Here is a 21,784-nt window from a genome sequence, read left to right on the forward strand (position 1 = left end):
TTCTCCTAATGGACTCTTTAGTGTGTTGAAGATGATTTTTTAAAAAGGGGATGTGGGTGTTATTGTCAAAAAGGAACAAGGCTGAAGAAAAAGGCTACGTTAAACAGCTTAGACGAGATAGGCCATTATATTCGTGTAGGCTGACTTCCACAGAGTGTTCTGACGGGCCGCGCCTTAGAACTCTCCCCGGGGCAAGCGCCTCACCGGCGGCCCTGTTCTTGCTGTTTCAAAAGTGAAGCGGGCGTTGAGAGAGGAGCGAAGCCAAGGGGCGGGCTTTGTTCTGGAGCCGAGGAAGCAACGCTGGAAGAGGTAGAAGTGTACTTATTTCCTTTTTTTGTTTCGTTTTGTTCTCCCGTGGGGCGCTTCTTTGCCCCGCATCGAAGAGCTGCTGGCAGCGGCGGGATTTTTATTGCTACTATTCAGCTTCCCCTTCCCGCTGATTTCTCTTTTTTTTTTCTGGGCTGGTGCAGCAGCTGCTCTCCAGACCAGCTACGAGGTCTCTGCAGGAAGAGAAAGGGCGACTAGTTTTGCCTTGCCTTGCTTTGTATGCAGCTACGGAACTGCCATGTAGGGGCCCGAGAAGGATCAGGAAAGCCCACAGGTAAAAGCTGTCACCGCTGCGGCACATCACCCCGCTGGCATATATCTTGCAGCAATCTAATCGGAGAGGAAGGCTTTGCTTGAGGCTGGGGCGGGGCCGCGGCTGCTTGTCTGTCAAGCGAACGAAGGGGACTGCCTTTCCCCCCCCCCCCCGGCCCGACAGGAGGGAAAGTGATTGGAAAGTGGCCGTTTTTTGAAACTTAGAAGGAAAACACGTCTCGAAACTGTGGCGAACTGCTGCGGACAGAGACTACAATTGTGCTCTCCGGAAACCCCCCAATCATGCGTTGGCCTGAGGAAAGTTTAAAAGATTCACAACAGCTCTCCGCCCCGGCTGCGAGTTCGAGGGGGGGAGGGGGGTTCTTTTGCCTTTTGTTGTGTGTGCAAAAAACGTCTGTTATGCTTCTCCCGGGAGGGCTTTTCGTAATGACTAGCTGCCGAACGGTTTGCAAGTGTGGAGCCAGAGGCGGAAAGGGCACCTGCCTCAGGAGGAGCTGTGTGATTCAAAATACCGCCTAAGGTAACCTGGCAGCGCGATTAAAAAGGGCGCTTTTAGTTCCGTTGGTAAAGACAGCCGCCACGATGCATCAGCTTTGTCTTTTAAGATGCACAGACACTCCTACAGGTTTTTCTCGTTTGTCCTATAATCAGCTTTTTGATGGGAGGAAACGAAACGAAAGGCCACTGGGGTGTTTAAGGGACGTCCTGACTTGTGTAAGAGCTGCAGTACTAAGCATCATTACATGTGAATAAATTCTATTGAACTTGGTGGAATTGACTTTCAATATTTTTTCAGTTATAGTAATTATAAAGTTTCAGTTTAGTGTCTAGGCTGCCTTATAGCCACAGCAGCTTTTAAAGTTAGTCTCTGGATAATATTGACTTTATCTGGCTATATGCATTGTTCAAGGGCTGTAATAGCCTTTCATGCAACTCACCAGGAGCCTGTTGGTTGTAGTGTGGGTTTCCAAGGAGCTGAGGTCAACGAATAATGGCATAGATTAAAAAATTAGTATGTGTAGAATTGAGTTTGAAAATTGTACCAGTTGTGTATGCTGGTACCAATACTGTAGCATGTCTTTCCTGTGAAGATTTGCTTTTCTTTGCTGTATCTTTGATGCTTTTTCGGTGTTAGTTTCTATTTCAGAATTCTTCATATTTACATTGTTGTACAGTTTGTATTTATAAGTTTCTTTTACTTTTTATGGGCCCATTTATGATCTGGAATTATGTGATTTTAAGTTATTGGGATTTTAATGTTTCTTTGATAGCGGCCTTGTAAGTGCCCTGTAGTGCGGTGTGGTAAAGCTGCAGTACTGCAGTTGGAGCCCTCTGCTCACGACCTGAGTTCGATCCCAGCAGAGGCTGGTTCAGGTAGCCAGCTCCAGGTTGACCCAGTCTTCCATCCTTCCGAGATAGGTAAAATGAGTACCCAGTTTGCTGGGGGGAAAGTGTAGATGACGGGGGAAGGCAGTGGCAAACCACCCCGTAAAAAGTCTGCCGTGAAAACATCACCCAAGAGTTGAAAAACGACTAGTGCTTCCACAGGGGACTACCTTTATCTTTTTTTGTAGGTTCCTAGGATGGACAGATGAAATGGAAGTATTTTAACTGGGAAGTTGTGTTCATAGAGCCCAGTTACATCATGACAATGATAGCAGTAAAGTCATCATCATGGGTCTTCAGTTACATCCATACAGCATACCAGCAATAAGGTTGTGTCTATCTGTAGTTCTTCATATTTGGAATAGAACCAGTGTGATATAGTGGTTATAATGCCAGACTAGGATCTTGTCCCATGTTCAAACCCTCAGTCTGGAAGCTTGTTGTGTGACTGTGGGGGCACTTGTGCACTCAATCTATTTTACAAGGTTGCTTTGAAGAGAAGATGATGTAAGCTGCTTAAAGCAGAGATGTTGAACTCATTTGTTATGAGGATTGGATTTGACATAAATGTCACTTTGTTGTGCCAGGCCATAGGTACCGTGAAATGTAATGCCAGATACCAGAGATATAAGCTTTATGTAGGACAGCAGCTGGTAAATGCTGAGTTGGTGTGTCCTTTTTGTGAGACCTTATGGTCCAATAAGCTGGAGACTCCTGTGAGGTGGCCACCACCTTGGGCCGAGGCTGCCAAGTGATCCATGAAGAGCCATGCTGAGGGTTCAAGTCAGACATTGCTGGCAAGCCCACCACACCCACATAGCAGTAGCTGGCCCAGGCTGAAGGCTGCTGGATTGTAAAATGGGTGGGCTACAGGCAAATATTGTGTGCGCAAGCCCACAGATATGGAGGAGGCTGCCTGCTGCCCAGTGACTACTATAACCAGAGATCACTGGCACCATCCCCACATGAGGAAGCAGCCACCTGTGGCTGAAAGAAAGACTAGGCCCCCAGTGTGCAGCACAAATTGCCAAATAATGCCCCCCAATGGACCAAAACACAACCTCTGCATTGAGGGGGCATGAATACAGTGTTGATGCAGGCCACCAGCAGGCCCTGGCAGAGGATCATCCATTCCCCCATGTGCAAACATCAGTCCCAGTGGCCATCTGGGACAGCAACCCCAGAGCTGCAGGCTGAGTGGAGGGGTATGCTACCTTTCCTTGGAACCCTGAACGAGAATGAATGCGGCTGCCCCCAACTTACCGGTGAGACTGCCACTGGAGTGAAGGAGTTCTGCTTGACTGCTGCCATCCTGCCATCCTGAAGCCATGACTAGAGTGGCTTTGCCCACTTGTTTACCCTCTGCAACATCCCATTGCCTCCCTTGCACCAGTTGCTTGCAAACTTGATAAGGACACTGAATGGGCTGGTTCTGGCCTACAGGCCACACGTTTGACACCACTGGCTTCTATGGCTTACGCTGGGGGGGAAAGCTAGGATATAAATGAAGTAAAAAAATTATTCATGTCAGCAACGGTGGCTCCCATGACACACAAAAGGGATATCTCCTTGTATGTTACATATGTATGTGCTGTTCATACAGTCTACATGCATGAATACTGCAAAATTCTTGGTGGCCTTGGGACGTCCTTAAAATAAGATATGAAGAATTGTCTAAAAGGTATATGAAGTAATTAAATACAAGGGTTGGTTGGATGGGTTAAGGAAACTGGCGTAAGGAAACACCTTTTTGGTTTTAAAGTGTCTGGAGTGTGATCATAAGGTATTGTGAAAGCTTTGTTTTATTTTACCTAAAGTAATGTACTTACAAAGTTAGCATGTACTAGCACATTAAACAGATTTAAAATTTACATCCATGCCCACATTGATAGTTCTGTAATCTGTGATAACACAACTTGTTCTGACTGATAGTAGGTGTGGCAGGTATACCTTTGGTATATTTTTTCAGTGATATTGGGTTGTGGAGTGTCTTGTAATCTGATTAAGTAGGTCTGTAATGCCATGTGCAGTATTTTCTAACTGAAGTGACAAGCGAATGTTTTGGAGGACATGCTTATTTGCTGCCCCTCTCTCTCTCTTTCTCCTCCTCTCCCACCCTCCCCTGATGTGCTCATGGCAGCTAACAACAGGTAAAAATGACACAGATTTAAAAACAAAATATGCAGTAAAACCATAAATACATAATTTATAATCTGCAGAAGGTGTATATCGAATTTACTACTTATTATTTAACACTACATCCATTGATGTTTGCAGTTATTATTTAGCGCTCTGATGATCCATATACTGGTATTGGCTAGGCTGCAGAACTGTGGCAGGGTCCCGCAGGGTCCTGATGTTTAAGTTCCAAGTATAGGGATACTCTTTAAGATTTGATGAAACAACACATGTTGTACAGCATTTTCAGACAACCTCTGCCCTGTCTAACAATTAAAAAGCCAAAGGTGCAAGCACCTGTTGTTTCTGACTCTGGGGTGGTGTTGCATCATGATGTTTTCATGGCAGACTTTTTACAGCGTGGTTTGCCATTGCCTTCCCCAGTTGTCTACACCTTGCCCCCAGCAAGTTGGGTACTCATATTACCGACCTCAGAAAGATGGAAGGCTGAGTCAACCTTGAGCTGGCTACATGAACCCAGCTTCTGCCAGGATCGAACGCAGGTTATGAGCAGAGCTTGGACTGCAGTACTGCAGCTTACCACCTGTGCCACAGGGCTCCTGTCTAACAATTACTTCAGGTTATATTACTACTTTTCTAACAAAAGAATTTGCAAGATTTAACCTGTGACAATTTGTTGCTCATTCTAAATTGGAATTTTTCAAATTATGTACAAAATGTAGTAGTAACCTTATTGTGGCAGTGTACTAGTATACAATTCTAACATGTAAATCAAGTACTGGATACCTAGAACAAGTGTATAAAATCCAATGACAGTGCTACCATCAATAGAGTACTGTAGTCTCAGTGGCCACTTCTGGGAGATTTACAGGCACTTTTAATGATTCTACAAATTAAAGGCTGATATTTTTCTCTTGGTCAAACTTGTTTAGTTCTTTCCCATGTAGCAGCACAATCAATGGCAGGTACTTCCAAAGATAAACATGTGGTGACTTCTTGTATGCTATGAATTCCTATAAGCAGTAGTGGAAGTTTATTTTTATGGTACTGGAAGTTTGAATGTTCTCTTTGTGTGTAATGGGTTAGAGATCTGTTGGTTGTAACGCATATTATCTGTCTCTTTTACATACTAGGACTTAAAGGAAGCAAAATATAAATGCACTGATATTGTCACACTCCTCTGTTGTACAGAGTGGAGAAAAAGCCTTCTGTTTATAGGTGGTTTTATGTCCTAGTGCTTGATGATGAACAATCGGGGCCTTGACTTATTTACATCTTTCTCAAAATACATACAATGTGGATTACAAAGACATTTTAAACAGTTATATAGCCATAAAACATACATTAAAACAAGCTGAAATTTTCTCTCTTGCATAATATGTGGAAGGACAGAAGTCTGAGAGCATTCCTAACTTCTTCTGGTAAAGTTGTTCCACCAAGTAGAAGCTTCAAATGAAAAGGTCCAAGCAAGGCTGTAACAGATCTCACATCTGCAGTAGAAGATTCTCAGTGGGCTCTACTCAGATGAGTGGAGCTGGTGCAGAGGAGCATAATTTGAGAGGTTTTCCTGCGGAATGTGAGTCTCAGGCCTCGATGGGTTTTGTTGGTATTAGTCAGCACCTGGAATTGAACAAGAAACTTTCCAGCACCCAATCGTATGTTTGTAAATCTGGTTTCACAATCACTTTCCCTTGCTATATGGTGTAAGGGCTACAGTGTTGGACTAGGATGTGGAAGACCCAGGTTCAGATTCCTGTTCTGCTATGGAAACTTGATGGGTGAATTTAGACCCAGTCACATAGTCTCAACCTAACCTACCTCACAGGACATAGATCAAGATGGGTAGCCGTGTTAGTCTGTTTATAGCAATAGAAAAAAGTAAGAGTCTAATAGCTCCTTGAACACTTAACAGAATTTGTGGTAGGGTATGAGCTTTTGTGAGTCACTGCAGTGACTCATGAAAGCTAATACCCTGCCATAAATTTTGTTAGTTTTTAAGGTACTACTGGACTCTTACTCTTTTCTGTTGTGTCACAGGGATGTTATGAGGGTCAAATAGTGGAGAGGAGAGTGATGTAAGCTGTTTTGGGCTCTGTTGGGGAGAAAGGTGGGATATACATGAAATAAATGATCCATCTGTGGCATTTTGTATTAGCTACAGCTTCTGAATTGTCTTCAAGGCCAGTATAATGCAGAGTATATTACAGTAGTTTAAAGATTAGTGTGCTATGGATCATATCTGCGTAGCCACACTGGTTGAGTCAAGTTAGGGTACGGATGAAGATGGAATGCATTCTTCATAACTTTTTAATTCACCTGTTTCTGTTTTAACAGTTCTGGTTTGGGTAAAACCCCAGACTCAGCAAGATATCCCATCAGATATAGGGATAATGTGATTTAACCTCAGCCTTACCAATTAGCATCAACTCCTATCTTGTCAGGATTAAATTTCAGCTCATTCACTTTTTGCCACCTGACTATGGCAACCAAGCCAGGACAGTCATGTCAACATTGAGTGGCTTAAATAAGAAAATATGTAGCTGGGTGTTTTGGCACACAGCACAAAAATCATGAACTCTTCATGGGCCTTACATACAAATTAAAAAGCATGTATGACAAAACAGAGACCCTTTGGAACCCCATTAATGGCTCCTAATGGACTCCTGCCCTGCCATGAATAGGCCAGTTTAGCCAATCTCAGTAGCTAGGCAAAGCTGACCTTGATCAGTATTTGACCCTCCCAAGGAATACCAGGGTCACGGTGCAGAGAGAAGTAATGGCAAACCACTTCTGAATGTCCCTTGCCTTGAAAACCCCATGAGGTAGGCCGTAAACCAGCTGTGACTTGATGACACACACACAAAAGGCTCCTAGCTATTTTAGGTTCTGTGGCATGCAGTGCCTACTTACCTATAGAGGAAGTGGTCTTGAATAACATACACTTTGGAGTTCCTGTTTTGATCTGTTTTGCATTCTTAGTAATGGTAAAATCACAAATGAGCAAATTGTAGTCCATTGAGAATTGGCTTTGGCGTATGGTGGGGGTAATGTGATTTAACCAAATTTACCTTTGCTGCAACATGAGATCCATTTAGAGGGCAAAATATTTTGTTGTATTGGTCTGTTAAGTTTGTGTGATTTTAGATGATTTTACTAAACAAAATGTTATAGCAATCTTCGTAACAGTTTCTCAGGTGTATGACTACAGATGAAGAGGTTGTTCCAGTGGTAATATTCTATTTAAAATGAAATGTAGACATGCCCATAATTATGCAAATTGCTTTTCAAAAACCACTTAAACTTTTCTTCTCCTTGCTCCACTCTGTGTACTTTCATATATGTTAAACATTCTGAACAGTTAGGGATACTCTGAACCTATAATAGATAACTGAACTACTTAGGCAAGGATTTTGGAACAACAGACATATTAAGAAGAAAAGAAAGTGCATGTGTCAGGGCCAAGCAGGTCAGGAAACAGCTGGTCCAGTGTAAATAGTGGAAACTGTTAGTATCAGACAGAGGCAGTGGCTTATCAATGAAATGCTTGTTTGAAAAATAGCTGTGTCTAACAATTTTGTGGAAAATTCAGACAATGGTTTTCCTCGTGTACATTGTAAGCCTTTCAGTAGCATCAAGACACTGGTCTGTTATGTTTAGGGTTGCAATTTCCCTCTTTTTCCCCACTCTTGTGTCAGATGTTCCTTTTCTTTCAATTAATGGCAGTTCTTCACTCTGTTGGGAGTTCCATTGCATTCTGTTCTTGGGTTTTTTTCATCTGCTTCCTTTGGCTCTTCTAGTAGGCCCTCTTAATGCCAGCTATTATTTTTATGCTGATGGCCCATGCTAGTGTCTTTTACTCCTCTCTTGTTGTGGCTTTCTTCTCTAATAGCTGCATTTGCTTTTCTTACAGCTGCCTGTTCTTTGATATTTTCTCATTTTTTGGAACAGAATTTATCTAAAACTGACCTTTAGGAAGGCCAGATAAAAGGCCAACCACCGACAGTATCTTCACATCATCAGCTGAAAGTGACACTTGGAAATATTTAAGAATTAGAAATTACAAATTAGCTGTAGCAGAAATAAAAAAGATAAAAGAACTCCCTACATTATGGATAGATAAAAATAGCTTAAAGAAAGTAGGATGACAAAATGAATATCTTCAGCCACTGTCCAGTGTGTTAAATTCTGCTGCTTGTATGGTTTTTGTTGCTTTTCCTTTCATTGTTGCTTTCCCTCTTTGTTTTGCTCCATGTTCCCTTATATGGTACAATTTTTTTTGTTAGTGTTTAAATATCTTCATGCTCTGTCTCCTTCTTAACTCCTGTCCTTGTATCTCTTTATACTTCCATTCTTCACATTCTACTGGTGTTATGCTTCTTGTTATACTTAAAATCTAATCTGTATTTTCTCTTCTTGTTTTTCATGTCTGAAATACCTTCTGATATAAGAATATTTCTGTTAGTACTCAGCAGTATTTGAAGGCACAGCTGTTTTCTCTGACTTGTAATTGCTAGATATGCCTCCTTCAATTTTTCTTCTTCCTGTTGCAGTGTTTCTCCCCTGTTTTTTCCCTTAGGTTCTGCTTGCAGGCATACAATCAATCATTCTAATTGTCTTGAGAGTTTGGTGTAGTGGTTAGGTGGTCAAACTCTTATCTGGGAGAACTGGGTTTGATTCCCCACTCCTCCACTTGCAGCTGCTGGAATGGCCTTGGGTCAACCATAGCTCTCGTAGGAGTTGTCCTTGAAAGGGCAGGTGCTGTAAGAGCTCTCTCAGCCCCACTTACCTCACAGGATGTCTGTTGTGGGGTGGGGAAGATAAAAGGAGATTGTGACCACTCTGAGATTCAGAGTATAGGGCAGGATATAAGTCCAATGTCATCATCTTATTATTATTATTATTACTTTGTTTTGTTTTGACAGTGCTTCAGGTACTGATGAAAATTTCTATATTTCAGACTGGTGTTTGCTCTGCAAGACAATGTTGTTTAAAGAATTGGCATCCCTGCAGTGCAGTTGTGAGCACAGTTGCAGCCAGTCTTCTAAGCCTCCCAACTTCAAGTGACTTAGAAATATCTAACTTTGCTTAGAATTGCACCACCATATCTAGTTATATACTGATTCCTAATAGTATGTTAGAAAACAATTTCCAATTAATATTGTATATTATGTATATTTAAGGCTGCAGAGATTTTGTTTTTTCTAATTACTGGGACTGCCTGGGTTGAACCCACGCTTTAACAATAAGAACAATAATCATCTCCTTGATGCTTTGTTTCATTCTTAACAACATTACAACTTGGCAGTAATTATAGCCAATAATGCTGTTTTGTAAATTTCAATCTTATTTAAAAACCTTGTAGTATAGTAGTTTGCTTTGCAACATTAAAACTTAATGATGAATCCGCCCTCTATTGCAGAATATAATGCTTGCCAATGTTAACTCATTGCTAAAACATTATCTCTGAATGCTGCTTTTCAGCACTGGTGCTTGTACTTAGCATAGCTTTGGGCATAATAGTGATGCTGACACCAACTGTCCTGGCATGCATTCAGAGATATAAACAAAAGGTAAATTGTGTTGGTTCTGTAGCAGGGGAAAGAAATAGTTGACAAGAGAAGGCCTAAAATGTTGTTTAGTTTATTTAATCATAGATATAAAACTCATGTTCCTTGTTTTCTTTCTTTCAGTTCAGATACTCTATGGAAATATACTTCAGTCCAACTCTGTGAATTTCAAAGAAAAATCAGTGTTACATGTAGAGTCAGTTTGGATTTTTTTAAAAAAGTTGTCTTTCACTAGGATCATTGTTTTATCTGCTCCACTCAGTTCTTTCCCATATGTAGCTGATAGATTTCTGCTGGATTGAAAGCAAATGGGGAAAGCTAGAGTAATATCACTATACCTTTGATAACACAGTGACATAGCCTCTGCACTTTTTTTGTGACTTGTTGAAACAAAAAGCATTTAGTCAGATTTGTTTGGAGCTAAGGGGTCAGAAGCACATGCCAGTACCCAGGCAGACTTCCAGGTCTCATAGGAGATACTTCCAGTGTCCTAATGTATGCCAAACTGCTGGAGAATTAAGGAGAAAGGGGTGTGTGTGTCACTTTTGCTTTAAATGACAAATAACTGTAGATCTCTTTTGATATTGAAAATATTTTTCTTAGTTGCACAGAAGAGGCTAATATCAATTATTTTGCTACAATTGTAAAAATATAGAAATGTTTAATCTATTTTTTTAAATACTCACCACAGGCTTGTATTTTCTTTAGGGGAAATGAACACTAGTAGCCCAGGAATCCTCATAAACAGCTCTACAATGATTACCAATTGTGCTGAAAGAGAAATGGAGGAAAACATAACTTGGTAAGGCAATTTCTGTATAACATGTTACAATTTTCATGAGAGAAAACAATGCAAATTAGAGAAACAGAAATTGCAGCTTTTGCATGAAGAAAGTCTGTGGAAGCTGAAACGGTAAAAACCTTGATTTGAGTCTGGTAGCACTTTTAAGACCAGCGAGTTTTCCAGGGCATAGATGAGCTTTGACTTTCGAAACCTTTACCACCGCACTCTTACTGGTTTTTAAAGTGCTACTGGACTCGCATCTTATCTACTGCAGACCAGCACAGCTACATGCCTGAAACTATCTTCATTGTAAAAGCAATGCATCTTCAATTTATGGATGAAAATTATCTCTAACATTAATTTTAGCTCTGCAGTCCTTTATTATTGAAAAAATTATATTCTTTTGCTGCTTAAAGATTTCAGAAATAGGTCTCAAACAATCTATATATTTAATTCTTAGTCTGACCCCAGAGTGCAGTTAAAAAAAACTCCTTTCAGTAGTGCCAGTACAAAAAAGGTAGAAATCCTAGATTTGCAGAACAATTTTAAAATATTAAATAATCATGTGTTTAAGGGGGGAAAAATCCAGGGGAATGGAGATGCAGTGTCTTGTGTGATTTGGAGCAGAGGCCTGCACTCTGTGCCTTTTGCTTTAAGCTTCCCCTGGCAGTGCTAGCCGAATGGTTGGTGGGGAGATTTTGAGCAGGCTGTATGTTTTTCTCTCAAAACCCAGACTCTTTCCTGTTCACTTGGCTGGTGATGTCTGGGGGAGGAGGCTTGGAAAAGAAAGTATGTCCTGCACACTTTCTGATGCAAACCTAGGCTACCTTCACCTGGTTTCTTATCTCAGCTTTGGCCACAAGGACAAACAGGGGAGTAGAGAATGGGATGCCTCTTCCCTCCTTATCTATTGTCCTTGTTTTGTTACTGCTTGGCTATGTGATAGTGATGCCTCTCGTCTCGTAGGAAGTTATAATGCTTTCAAACCTGAAATGTCTGAAGTTCTATATTCCCCAGGTGGGTCTTGCCTCACTGTTTAAGGATAGGTGTTCTGTACTAGTACTTATCAACCTTTTGTACCTTATGTCCCACCAATGACTCTATCAAAGAACTTGGATCCCACCATGATAGAAAGCCTGCTCTTTTAGAGAAGAACAGTTATGTTTACAGACATTCTGTTGTTGCTTCTAATAAAAGAGATACTTTTTTTTCCTGTTGGACTTTTTTTTATAAGTTGGACTCATCATCATTTCATTGTCTTGTTAAAAGCATACTTTGTCAGTACTGTGGCGTGGAAAAAAAGGATAACAATGACAACTGATTTGGAGAGGGAAATTGTGTCTTATAAATCAGGTCTGGTTACAATATGCTTGCAGGTTGTCTCCATTCTCCTTTTTTTTAAATTGAAGAACAGTTTATTGAGAAATAAATAAGTTACAAAATAGTGTGAAATAGAAAATCAAGACATATACACACATAAGGCTGCCAAAATATAACACAGATAAAAATGGTACACAGTATGACTCTGAAACTGCTTATTAAGTAAGGTAAGCATACAGATTCAATTTAAAAAAAAAACTCATCAGTAAAGGTATGCTGTCAAATACGAAACAATTTATAGTAACTCAATATTAAACTAAACACAAAAGTAAACACGAGATATAATCTTCAAAGTAGATGAAGCACAGGTGGGCCCAAATTTCCAATTTAAGAAAGGTTCCCATTTATGTAATATTTTTTTCCTGCTACCAGTAAGCAATGTAGAGCCACAAGATCCTGCCACTTTGTCTAAAAGCAAGAACTCCCATAATTTAGAAGCCCAGGACCTAATGGAAGGGGGATCTACCGATTTCCATTTCAGTGCTATGGCAAACTCGAAAACCTGCCAACAGGTCACTCAGATCGCATCATGTCCATGCGCCTCCCACTTCAAAACAAGCAGCATGCAACACTCTTCAGTGTGTATGCCCCAACCCTTCAAGCAGATCCTGCAGAAAAGAACAAGTTCTATGCTGATCTACGCAACCTCGTACGGAAGACCCCTACAGAGGACAAGGTGATCATCCTTGGCGACTTCAATGCCAGAGTAGGTAAAGACTCGGAAGCCTGGAAAGGAGTACTTGGCAAACACGGCATTGGCAACTGCAATGATAACGGGCGCCTCCTGCTAGAATTCTGCACGGAGCACCAGCTCACCATCACCAACACTATCTTTCAGCAGAAGAACAGCCTGAAGACAACCTGGATGCACCCACAGTCCAAGCACTGGCACCTTATCGACTACATTCTGGTGCGCCAGAGAGACCTTCGAGATGTCTTACACACCCGAGTAATGCCCAGTGCGGAATGTCATATGGATCATCGTCTTGTACGCTGCAATCTCCGTCTTCACTTTAAACCCACACCCAGGAGAGGAGGTATCCCTCGGAGGAAGCTTCAGGTTGGCAGCCTTCAGTCAGCCGAAGTTAAAGCTGCCTTCCAGGCAAAACTCCAGTCAAGAATTGAGGACCCCAGTTGCCCCACAGACCCTTCTGCAGAAGCACTCTGGGAACACCTAAAAACTACCATCCTGTTGATCTCTGAAGAAGTCCTCGGGTTCTCCACAAGGAAGAACAAGGACTGGTTTGACAAGAACAATCAAGAGATCCAAGATTTACTGGCGAAAAAGAGATCTGCCTACCAAGCACATCTTGCTCAGCCCTCCTGTCCCGGGAAAAAAGCAATCTTTCGCGCTGCATGTAGCAACCTCCAGCGCAAGCTTCGAGACATTCAGAACGAGTGGTGGACCAAGCTTGCAGAGAGAACCCAGCTGTGTGCAGACACTGGTGATTTAAGAGGGTTCTACGAAGCCCTGAAGGCAGTATATGGCCCATCATATCAGGCTCAGAGTCCCTTGCGTAGTGCAGACGGCCAAGTGCTCCTCACAGACAAGGCATCCATACAGAACCGGTGGTCGGAGTATTTTCAGGTTCTCTTCAGTGCCAACCGCGTAGTTCAAGATTCAGCAATCCACCTCACCCCACTTCAACCAGTGAAAACAGAGTTGGATGAGATCCCCACCCTAGAAGAGACTGTTAAAGCCATCAAGCAACTGAAAAGTGGCAAGGCAGCGGGAGTTGATGGAATCCCACCAGAGATCTGGAAGCATGGGGGCACAGTACTACATAGCACGCTTCACAAAGTACTTGTCACCTGCTGGGAACAAGGCAAACTACCACAGGACTTTCGCGATGCAATCATCATCACTCTACACAAGAACAAAGGGGAAAAGTCAGACTGCTCCAACTACCGGGGGATAACCCTGCTCTCCATCGCAGGCAAAATCCTTGCTAGAATACTCCTGAACAGACTGCTGCCCACCATTGCAGAAGAACTCCTCCCAGAGAGCCAGTGCGGCTTCAGAGCTAACAGGAGCACCACCGACATGGTATTTGTTCTCAGGCAGCTCCAAGAGAAATGCAGGGAACATAACAAGGGTCTATATGTGACTTTTGTCGACCTTACCAAAGCTTTCGATACCGTTAGCAGGAAAGGCCTGTGGCAAATCTTGGAACGTTTAGGATGTCCCCCAAGGTTCCTCAGCATGATCATCCAGCTACATGAAGACCAGCGAGGCCAAGTCAGACACTGCAACGACCTCTCGGAGCCCTTCCCAATAGGCACAGGTGTAAAGCAAGGCTGCGTTCTCGCGCCAACTCTCTTTACGATTTTCTTTAGCATGATGCTTCAAAGAGCCGCAGTAGATCTAGATGATGACGATGGTGTCTACATCCGCTATCGCACCGATGGCAGCCTGTTCAACCTGAGGCGACTAAAGGCTCACTCCAAGACAATGGAAAAACTCATCCGAGAGCTACTGTTTGCTGATGATGCTGCACTCGTCTCCCACTCGGTATCAGCTCTGCAGCATATGACGTCCTGCTTTGCAGAGGCTGCCAAGCTATTCGGCCTAGAAGTTAGTCTGAAGAAGACAGAAGTTCTCCACCAGCCTGCACCCCAGGAAGATTATCACCCTCCCTGCATCACTGTGGGTGAATCAGTTTTGAAGACAGTCCAGCAGTTCAGCTACCTGGGGTGCATCATCTCCTCAGATGCCAAGATCGACAAGGAGATTGACAACAGGCTGGCAAAGGCAAACCGTGCATTTGGCCGACTGCACAAAAGAGTGTGGAGCAACAAGCATCTGAAAAAAGGCACAAAGATCAATGTTTACAAAGCGGTTGTGATGACAACCCTCATCTACGGCTCCGAATCGTGGGTTTTATACTGTCATCACCTGCGACTCCTTGAGCGCTTTCATCAGCGCTGTCTTCGCACCATCCTCAACATCCACTGGAGTGACTTTGTGACCAACACTGAAGTCCTCAAGAGGACGGAGGTTACAAACATCGAGGCACTGCTGTTGAAGACGCAGCTGCGCTGGGCAGGGCATATTTCTAGGATGGAAAACCATCGCCTTCCCAAGATTGCTCTGTATGGCGAACTTTCCACCGGCCATCGAAATAGAGGGGCACCAAAGAAGAGGTACAAGGACTCCTTGAAGAAATCCCTTGGCACCTGTCGCATCAACCATCACCAGTGGTCTGACCTAGCCACAGATCGCAAAGCATGGAGGCACACCATCCACCAGGCTGTCTCTTCCTTTGAGAACGCACGCATAGCTGGTCTTGAGGACAAAAGGAGATTGAGGAAGAATCGCACTGCTACAGCACCAACCCCAAATCAGACTTTTCCCTGCAGCCACTGTGGCCGGACCTGCCTGTCCCGCATTGGTCTTGTCAGCCACCAGCGAGCCTGCAGCAGACGTGGACTACTGCACCCTTCTTAAATCTTCGTTCGCAAAGTCAAGCCGAGAGAGAGAGAGCTATGGCATGTTTTGCTGCAATGAACATTAAGGAGATAAGTTCACGATGTGGAGTCTTTTAAAGCAAGACATTATAGTCTTCTCAAATGTTCAATAAAATTAATTGTGGTGAGAGTGGAAGAGTCAATCCAGTTAGTCACTTTACGTGCAATAAGACACTACTCCAGAATTCTGCAATGACTGGGCAGAGCCACCAACTATGCAGGTAAGAACCAACTGCACTGCAGCCTTTCCAACAAGCTGAGGAATAATTTAAAAACATATGAGACAAATGGACAGGAGTTAAGTATTAACGTGAAGCCACTTTATACTCTTGGAGAATAATATTTAGAGACTTGGAAGTAAGAGGAGGGGAACACCAAATTTGAGCCCATTGATAATCCGTGAGGGCACATCCTAAATTATTCTGCCAGGCTAATTTACAGGGTGATTGAGTTAAGTCTCATTGCTTTAAAACAAGTAGATAAATACTTGAAATTAAACCTTTAACCAGGAGATCATCTAGATTTGACATGTGTTCAGTTAATTTAGCTCTGAAGGGGGGAATGAAAAGGATGAGATTCAATAAAATTACAAATTTGCAAATATTCAAACCAAGGTAAAACTAAATCATGCTTATGTTCCAGGTCACATTTAGGCATTACATGACCTTTAGACTACAGATCAATGATGTGCGTTAATTGTGCTTTTGTCTCCATCCTCCTCCATCTGTGGGCTGTCATAGGAAAGGTTTAGACTGGCATGCACACATGTTCCCCTGGGAAAAAAATGAGTAGGAATCAAGTTTTTGCAGTGCCATCCTAAGCCAAGTTATATACTCTTCTAAGTCCATTGAAGTCAATCTGCTTAGAAGGTTGTAACCAGCTTGGATGGAACTGTTGGCTATCGATTTCTTTCATAGGACAGTACAGGTTTCCTACATCTGAATATTGGAGTTGTGATGGGAATTTTCTCAGAAACTTTGTGGTAAAGAGACTGTTACAAGGTTGTCTTATAGACTGTTACAAGGGTGTCTCATAGAAGCATTAGCACATAGAGGCACATCTGATGAGGAAATTGTTTGAAGTGATAGCTAGAACAGCAAGACAGTGGCTGCAGAAAGAGGGATGCACAGAATAATGTTAATGGTTTGTGTGTCATGGCTCTGCCACAGGTAGTGCCTTCTTCATCAGCTTCAGTTATTGAGGAACAAGGTGAGCTGCAGCAACAAATCAATGTGTCAAAACATTCAAATTAGCAGATATCATGCAGAAGAAAACACGCACCCAGTAAAAGTTTCATGAGGCCAGTCAGCTGTTTTTTGTGTGTTTATTTAAAACAGGGGTGGCCAAACTTGCTTAATGTAAGAGCCACATAGAATAAACATCAGATGTTTGAGAGCTGTGAGGGAGGAAGGAAGGCAAACAGATGGGAGGAGGGAGAGAGAGGTGGAAAGAAAACAACTTTAAATACATTCTCCAAGTCTCTGGCTGGTTTGACTTGGAGAAGTGATTTAAAGAGACAAATGTCTTCTCCAAGCTGGCTGACTTGGTGGTGGGGGCTTTGAGAGCCACACAATATGAGTGAAAGAGCTGCATGTGGCTCCTTAAAATATTTATACTTTGATCAGAGCAGTTTACAATAATGTAAATAAGTTAAAATAACAGTTAACTGAAGCAAAAAGCAGACATTTACCTCCAGTTACAAACTTCAGAAGTGCATCAGAAAAAAAATTACTTTTTGAAACTTCTGAAGTCTTTGTAAGGTTGGCACCTATGATGTATATTCAGGAAGCCTGTTCCACAGCACAGGAGCTTCCACCAAGAGGGTCCATGCAGAAACAGCTGATTGTTTATTTATAACAGTTGTATCCCACCTCTCAGTCCAGTCAGCTAAAACAAAGTGATATAAAAACACATCATAAACGAGTTGAAAGCAAAATTACATATACATATAAAATTATTTGTTATTTATATCCTGCCTTCCCTCATGGTTCAAGAGAATTATCTATTTATAGATTTACTTCCTTTATACCCCACTTTCCTCCCAAATAGAGAGCCAAAGTGACTTACATTATTCTGCTCTTCTCTGTTTTATCTTCACAATAACCCTGTGAGGTTAGGCTGAGAGTGTATATGACTGGCCCAAGGTCACCCTGCAAGCTTCCATGGCACGAGTGGGTATTCGAACCTGGGTCTCCTGGATCCTAGTCCACCTCTACATGACATTGGTTCCAATTAAAAACATGGTGCAGGAAGGAGGAACTATTGAATAAAAGAAAAAGTTTTCATCAGATGATGGAAGACAGGGGACCATGAAGGGTTTTAAACACCTAAAATATAACATAAACAGTTGGCCCTCAGTTTAATGATCTTAAACTTGTGCTAATATGTTCAAAACGGTTAACCGCTCTGCACCATTTGTAGCTTCTGTTAGTGTCTTTAAAGGTAACTTTATGTAGAGCAGCAGCTGGATTAGCCCAGTTTGGTTCAAACTTGTCAGGGTTTGGGAGCTAAGCTGGTCTGGCCACAGTCAGTACTTGGATGGGAGATCACCAAGAAAGACTGCTACATGGAGGTGACCCCCTCTATGGGGCATTCTGGCCAATGGAAAACTACCTTTGATCGTCTCATACCTGGAATGCCCTGTGGAAGGTATGTTGGGTTTTTGATGCAATTTCACTTCCTGTTGTCATGAGTTAATTAAGTGTTTGTATATGCATGCTGATGTTTAGCCAGTGAGATTGGTAGAGCCAATGAGAATGTTTGCACGTACTTCCCACCAGAGTCTAGGTGTCAATATGCATAGTGACCATTGAAGGAGAGCCCTAATAGGCTAATCCATATATTTGGGTGGTTGTCTAAGGGAGAGCATATGGTAACTTTCATTGCCTTTTGTGTTAAGCCCTTAGATCTCCATGTTGAAGTTAAGATTCGAGAGAGTCGAGATGTAGCTTGGAAGCTAGATAGGATATTGAATCCTTTCTTTGTTTTCTATTAATCCCAGTCATCCCTTTCCTCATTAGTAAAGTAAACTACTTTTATTCTTAAGCTAAACCGTGTGCCTGGCTGTTATTTTGTGATTCTCTCCACGTTACTCTGCTAATCGTATATCTAAACCCTAACAAGGTGTCACTAGGAGATGGTTGTGAGTCATAGGCACATTCTTCTTTTTTTTATGTACAGTGAATTATGATAGTTGTGCTATTCCTGAGGATTCTCTGTTGTCCCCAGGCCTCAGATTCAGCAGGAAGTCTCAAGACAGCAGCTCCTGAACCTTTCTGAGGGTTCCCCTCTTCCTCCCTCCCTATCTTTCCACTGAGTAGTAGGTGAAGATGCATAACAATCCCTGGATTAGTAGAGCAGCCAGCCAGCCACCAGGGGATTTTCCACACTCCCAGCAGCCCTCATTAACCCCTGGAGAAGCCCACCCCACCCTTTCGTCACTTCTTATGTGATTTTGGGTGAAGAATGGCTTGCTGGCCTTTTGACTGGGGGGGGGGCTGGCCAGGAGAGCCCCAGGCATGCAAGGCCTGCTTGGGCTGGCTCTCTAGCTAGTCCAAGCAGGCCTTGCTTGTCCAGGGCTCTCCTTTCTTGCATTGGGTTGCTTTTGGCTGGCGGCATATGCTAATGAGTTCTGCCACCTAAAGTCAGACATCATCCAGCAGAAAGCTAAAGATGTCTTTGTTCCATAGCCAAGCCAGAAGCCAGACTGAGAAGTGTCAAGGGCAGATGTCATCCAGACCCTAGAGTTGCTCTGCTACCACATGTGTAGTTACTTTCCTTGCAAAAGAAAGGAAGAAATTGGCCTGTAATTGTCCAGAGTCCATTTATTCAGTGAAAGTTGTTTTATACAAATCACTGCCTCTTTTTAAGAAATCTGGGAAAATTTCCCTCTCTCAAAGAATTAATTATAATCTTACTCCACTGCAGTGCAAGACTCAGAGTCTCATAGCCCAGTCAAAAGCAATTTTCACTCTAAACACATAGTTTTTCTAGGAACGTTGGAGGAAGAAGTAAAATGGGAGGGGGAGGGCCCTTGATTTGTATATAGATTTTCAGATTTAATAGCTGTCTCTTTTTGCAAGCTCTTCTGACTTTATCTCTTGATGGTCATCGATTGGCACATCCACATGATGTACCTTGTATTAAATCAGACCATTGGTCCATCAAGGTCAGTATTATTTAGTCAGATCTACAATAGCTCTCCAGGGGCTCAGGTTGGAATCTTTCACATCACCTCCTGCCTGGTCCATTTAGCTGAAGATGCTGAGAATTGAACCTGGGATCTTCTGCATGTCAAGCGGATGCTCTACCACTGAGCCTTTCCCCACAGGCTAAGAGCCAAAGGTTAAGAGTTCTTGGGCTTGCATCCCAGGTATGCCCTGCCCTTAAATAGTAGCTGGAAAAGGTGCAGATTGGATGATTAATGGTAAAATCTGTTTGGCTCAGGTGCTTTCAGTTTCTCCAGACAAGCTGTGTCCTTAATATAAATTGTTTTTCTGAAGGTCAAACTAAATGGGATGTCCATGGAAGGATTTCCCATTTTTTAAATTTACATAACCATTGGAGGCATTTTCTTGAAGGGCCAGGTCTTCAATATTTTCAGTTGTTGCTGCCATTTTTAAAAAGACTTTCTTTAAGAAGCATATTGAATCTCTTTTTGATTATGTTCTGCAAACAACGTAAAGCTAATCCTGATAGACATTCAGATGCCATAAATAATGTGGTGATTTAAAATACACTTTGTGTACATTCTGCATTATAGTAATGAGGTCTTCATATACAAAATGAAAAGAGAACCATCCCCTGCCCCCCCCCCCCGGGCTTCTCTTCCTGCTCCTAAAAATGTCCATGACTTTTTTTTAAATTTACATCCTAGAGCCCAATTAAGGCTACCACCTGTCTGTTCACTTTAAGGTAATTGTTACCTGTTGCAATTGGTCAAGTGAATGGAAATTTACTAGTCTGCCCAAAGGTTTTAAGTTTTGCATATAATGCCTGCACAATGTAGAGCTAAATACACTAGCTGTGGAAGCTCTTATAGAAAATTCTTAGGTAACTCATATTAACTGTGTTCAATAGCAGCAGTATTAAGATCAGCAGACAATGTATGGAAATGTGAGATATTGAAAAGCGCAGCTGCTGCCGTTAATATTGCTAAGCTAGCACAGATTGTTGTTTAGCTAGAGGATGCTGGAAAACCTTGAAAACTTGAGATATACTGGTTTGGCAGCTGTCTCCGTTTTTAAGTTTAGACGAAAAAACTCCCCACTAATCTCCTGGCATTTCAGTGGCATGGGAACTCTTTGAATTTATTTATGTAAAATAAAGCTAATCGGGACATGCCCAGACAGTTGAGAGAATTTAGTTGATGATGCTGCATGCCAAGTACCAGTGCTCTTACTTTAGGGTGGGTAGTTTTGTTATCACTCTGTTGATTGATTTTGCCAAATGAATTGAACTTTTGAACTCCCTGATTTGTTTCACTGAGTGTGACAATAGCAATAGGCCAAATAAATAAAGTCAGTGTAAGAGTAGCAAGATTCTAGAAAAGGTACAAATAACGTAAGAAAATGGATGAAACCAGAAATTAATTGTATGTGATGCATAACTACCTAAGAATGGGCAGGTATCCTACTACTTCACTTAAGAAAAGTTTGAAACCTCCCTCCAGCAGAAGAGGTACTTAATTTGGAGGAAGGCTTCTTATGGTGGAAGGAGTTCCTCCAGTTGAAGGCAGAATACATGCCATGAGTTCTAGATTAAGCCAGACAAACAGCGCTGCCTTTCCTACCAAATAATTCAAACCTAGCATTTATTCTGTTTTGAACTCTGTTTTAATAGCTTTCCTTTCCCTGTTACATGCATTATTTTATGCATAAGCTTTTGATTTTCTACTTCTTAGCTGTTCTTCCTTTCATGATGGTGATTTCTTCTGGCATTTGTCTTCAATAGTGGATGGTGGATGCCTTTTGAAAAGACACTAGCAGCGCATCATGGTGATATAGCTGCTTGGTCCCAGGATGTGTGGCACCTTCCAGCAAACTGGTACACATGGCAGTGGCCCTGACATTAGCATCTTGAGAATATATGGGTTGTTGTTGGCCTTGTGGGTGGGCTATGCTCAAAAACAGGGATGCTTGTCCACTGCTGTGATCTGAGTGATTTATTTGTTTACATTATGTAAAGTCTGTCTTTCTCAGCAAGACTCAAGGTGGATTACATAGTGTGATTCAGATACAGGCATCAGGATGAGGTTTCCAGGGGCTTTTCTGCATTCTCATTTTCCTCACTTGAGTGTTCTGCTTTGCTTTTTAAAAAAATCTGCAGGGACATAATGTGAAGTAATATCAAATTGACCACTAGAGGGAGCAAAACGAGTATAGAATAGATCCCGCCCCCCCCTCCCAAAGCAATGGGAACACACAAGCAAGGAACATGGAATGTGGAAAAGCCCCAGGAA

General features: G+C 42.2%; 1 protein-coding gene across 2 annotated transcripts in view; it reads left to right on the forward strand.

Moving 5' to 3' along the window:
• Nucleotides 1-214: 214 nt before the first annotated feature.
• Nucleotides 215-21,784, forward strand: part of ARHGEF3 (Rho guanine nucleotide exchange factor 3) — a 185,426-nt gene continuing 163,856 nt past the window's right edge. Inside the window, exons 1-2 of one of the 2 annotated variants that reach the window (XM_060239737.1) lie at nucleotides 215-309; nucleotides 10,401-10,494. In XM_060239737.1, coding sequence (XP_060095720.1) covers nucleotides 10,406-10,494 — 89 coding nt within the window. In that variant the 5' untranslated portion in view covers nucleotides 215-309; nucleotides 10,401-10,405. Of the gene's footprint in view, nucleotides 310-666; nucleotides 1,121-10,400; nucleotides 10,495-21,784 lie in introns of those variants that run through there. The other variant, XM_060239738.1, reaches the window with a different exon arrangement.

Source organism: Heteronotia binoei, chromosome 5 (genome assembly GCF_032191835.1).
Source record: "Heteronotia binoei isolate CCM8104 ecotype False Entrance Well chromosome 5, APGP_CSIRO_Hbin_v1, whole genome shotgun sequence".
Classification (NCBI taxonomy): Eukaryota; Metazoa; Chordata; class Lepidosauria; order Squamata; family Gekkonidae; genus Heteronotia; species Heteronotia binoei.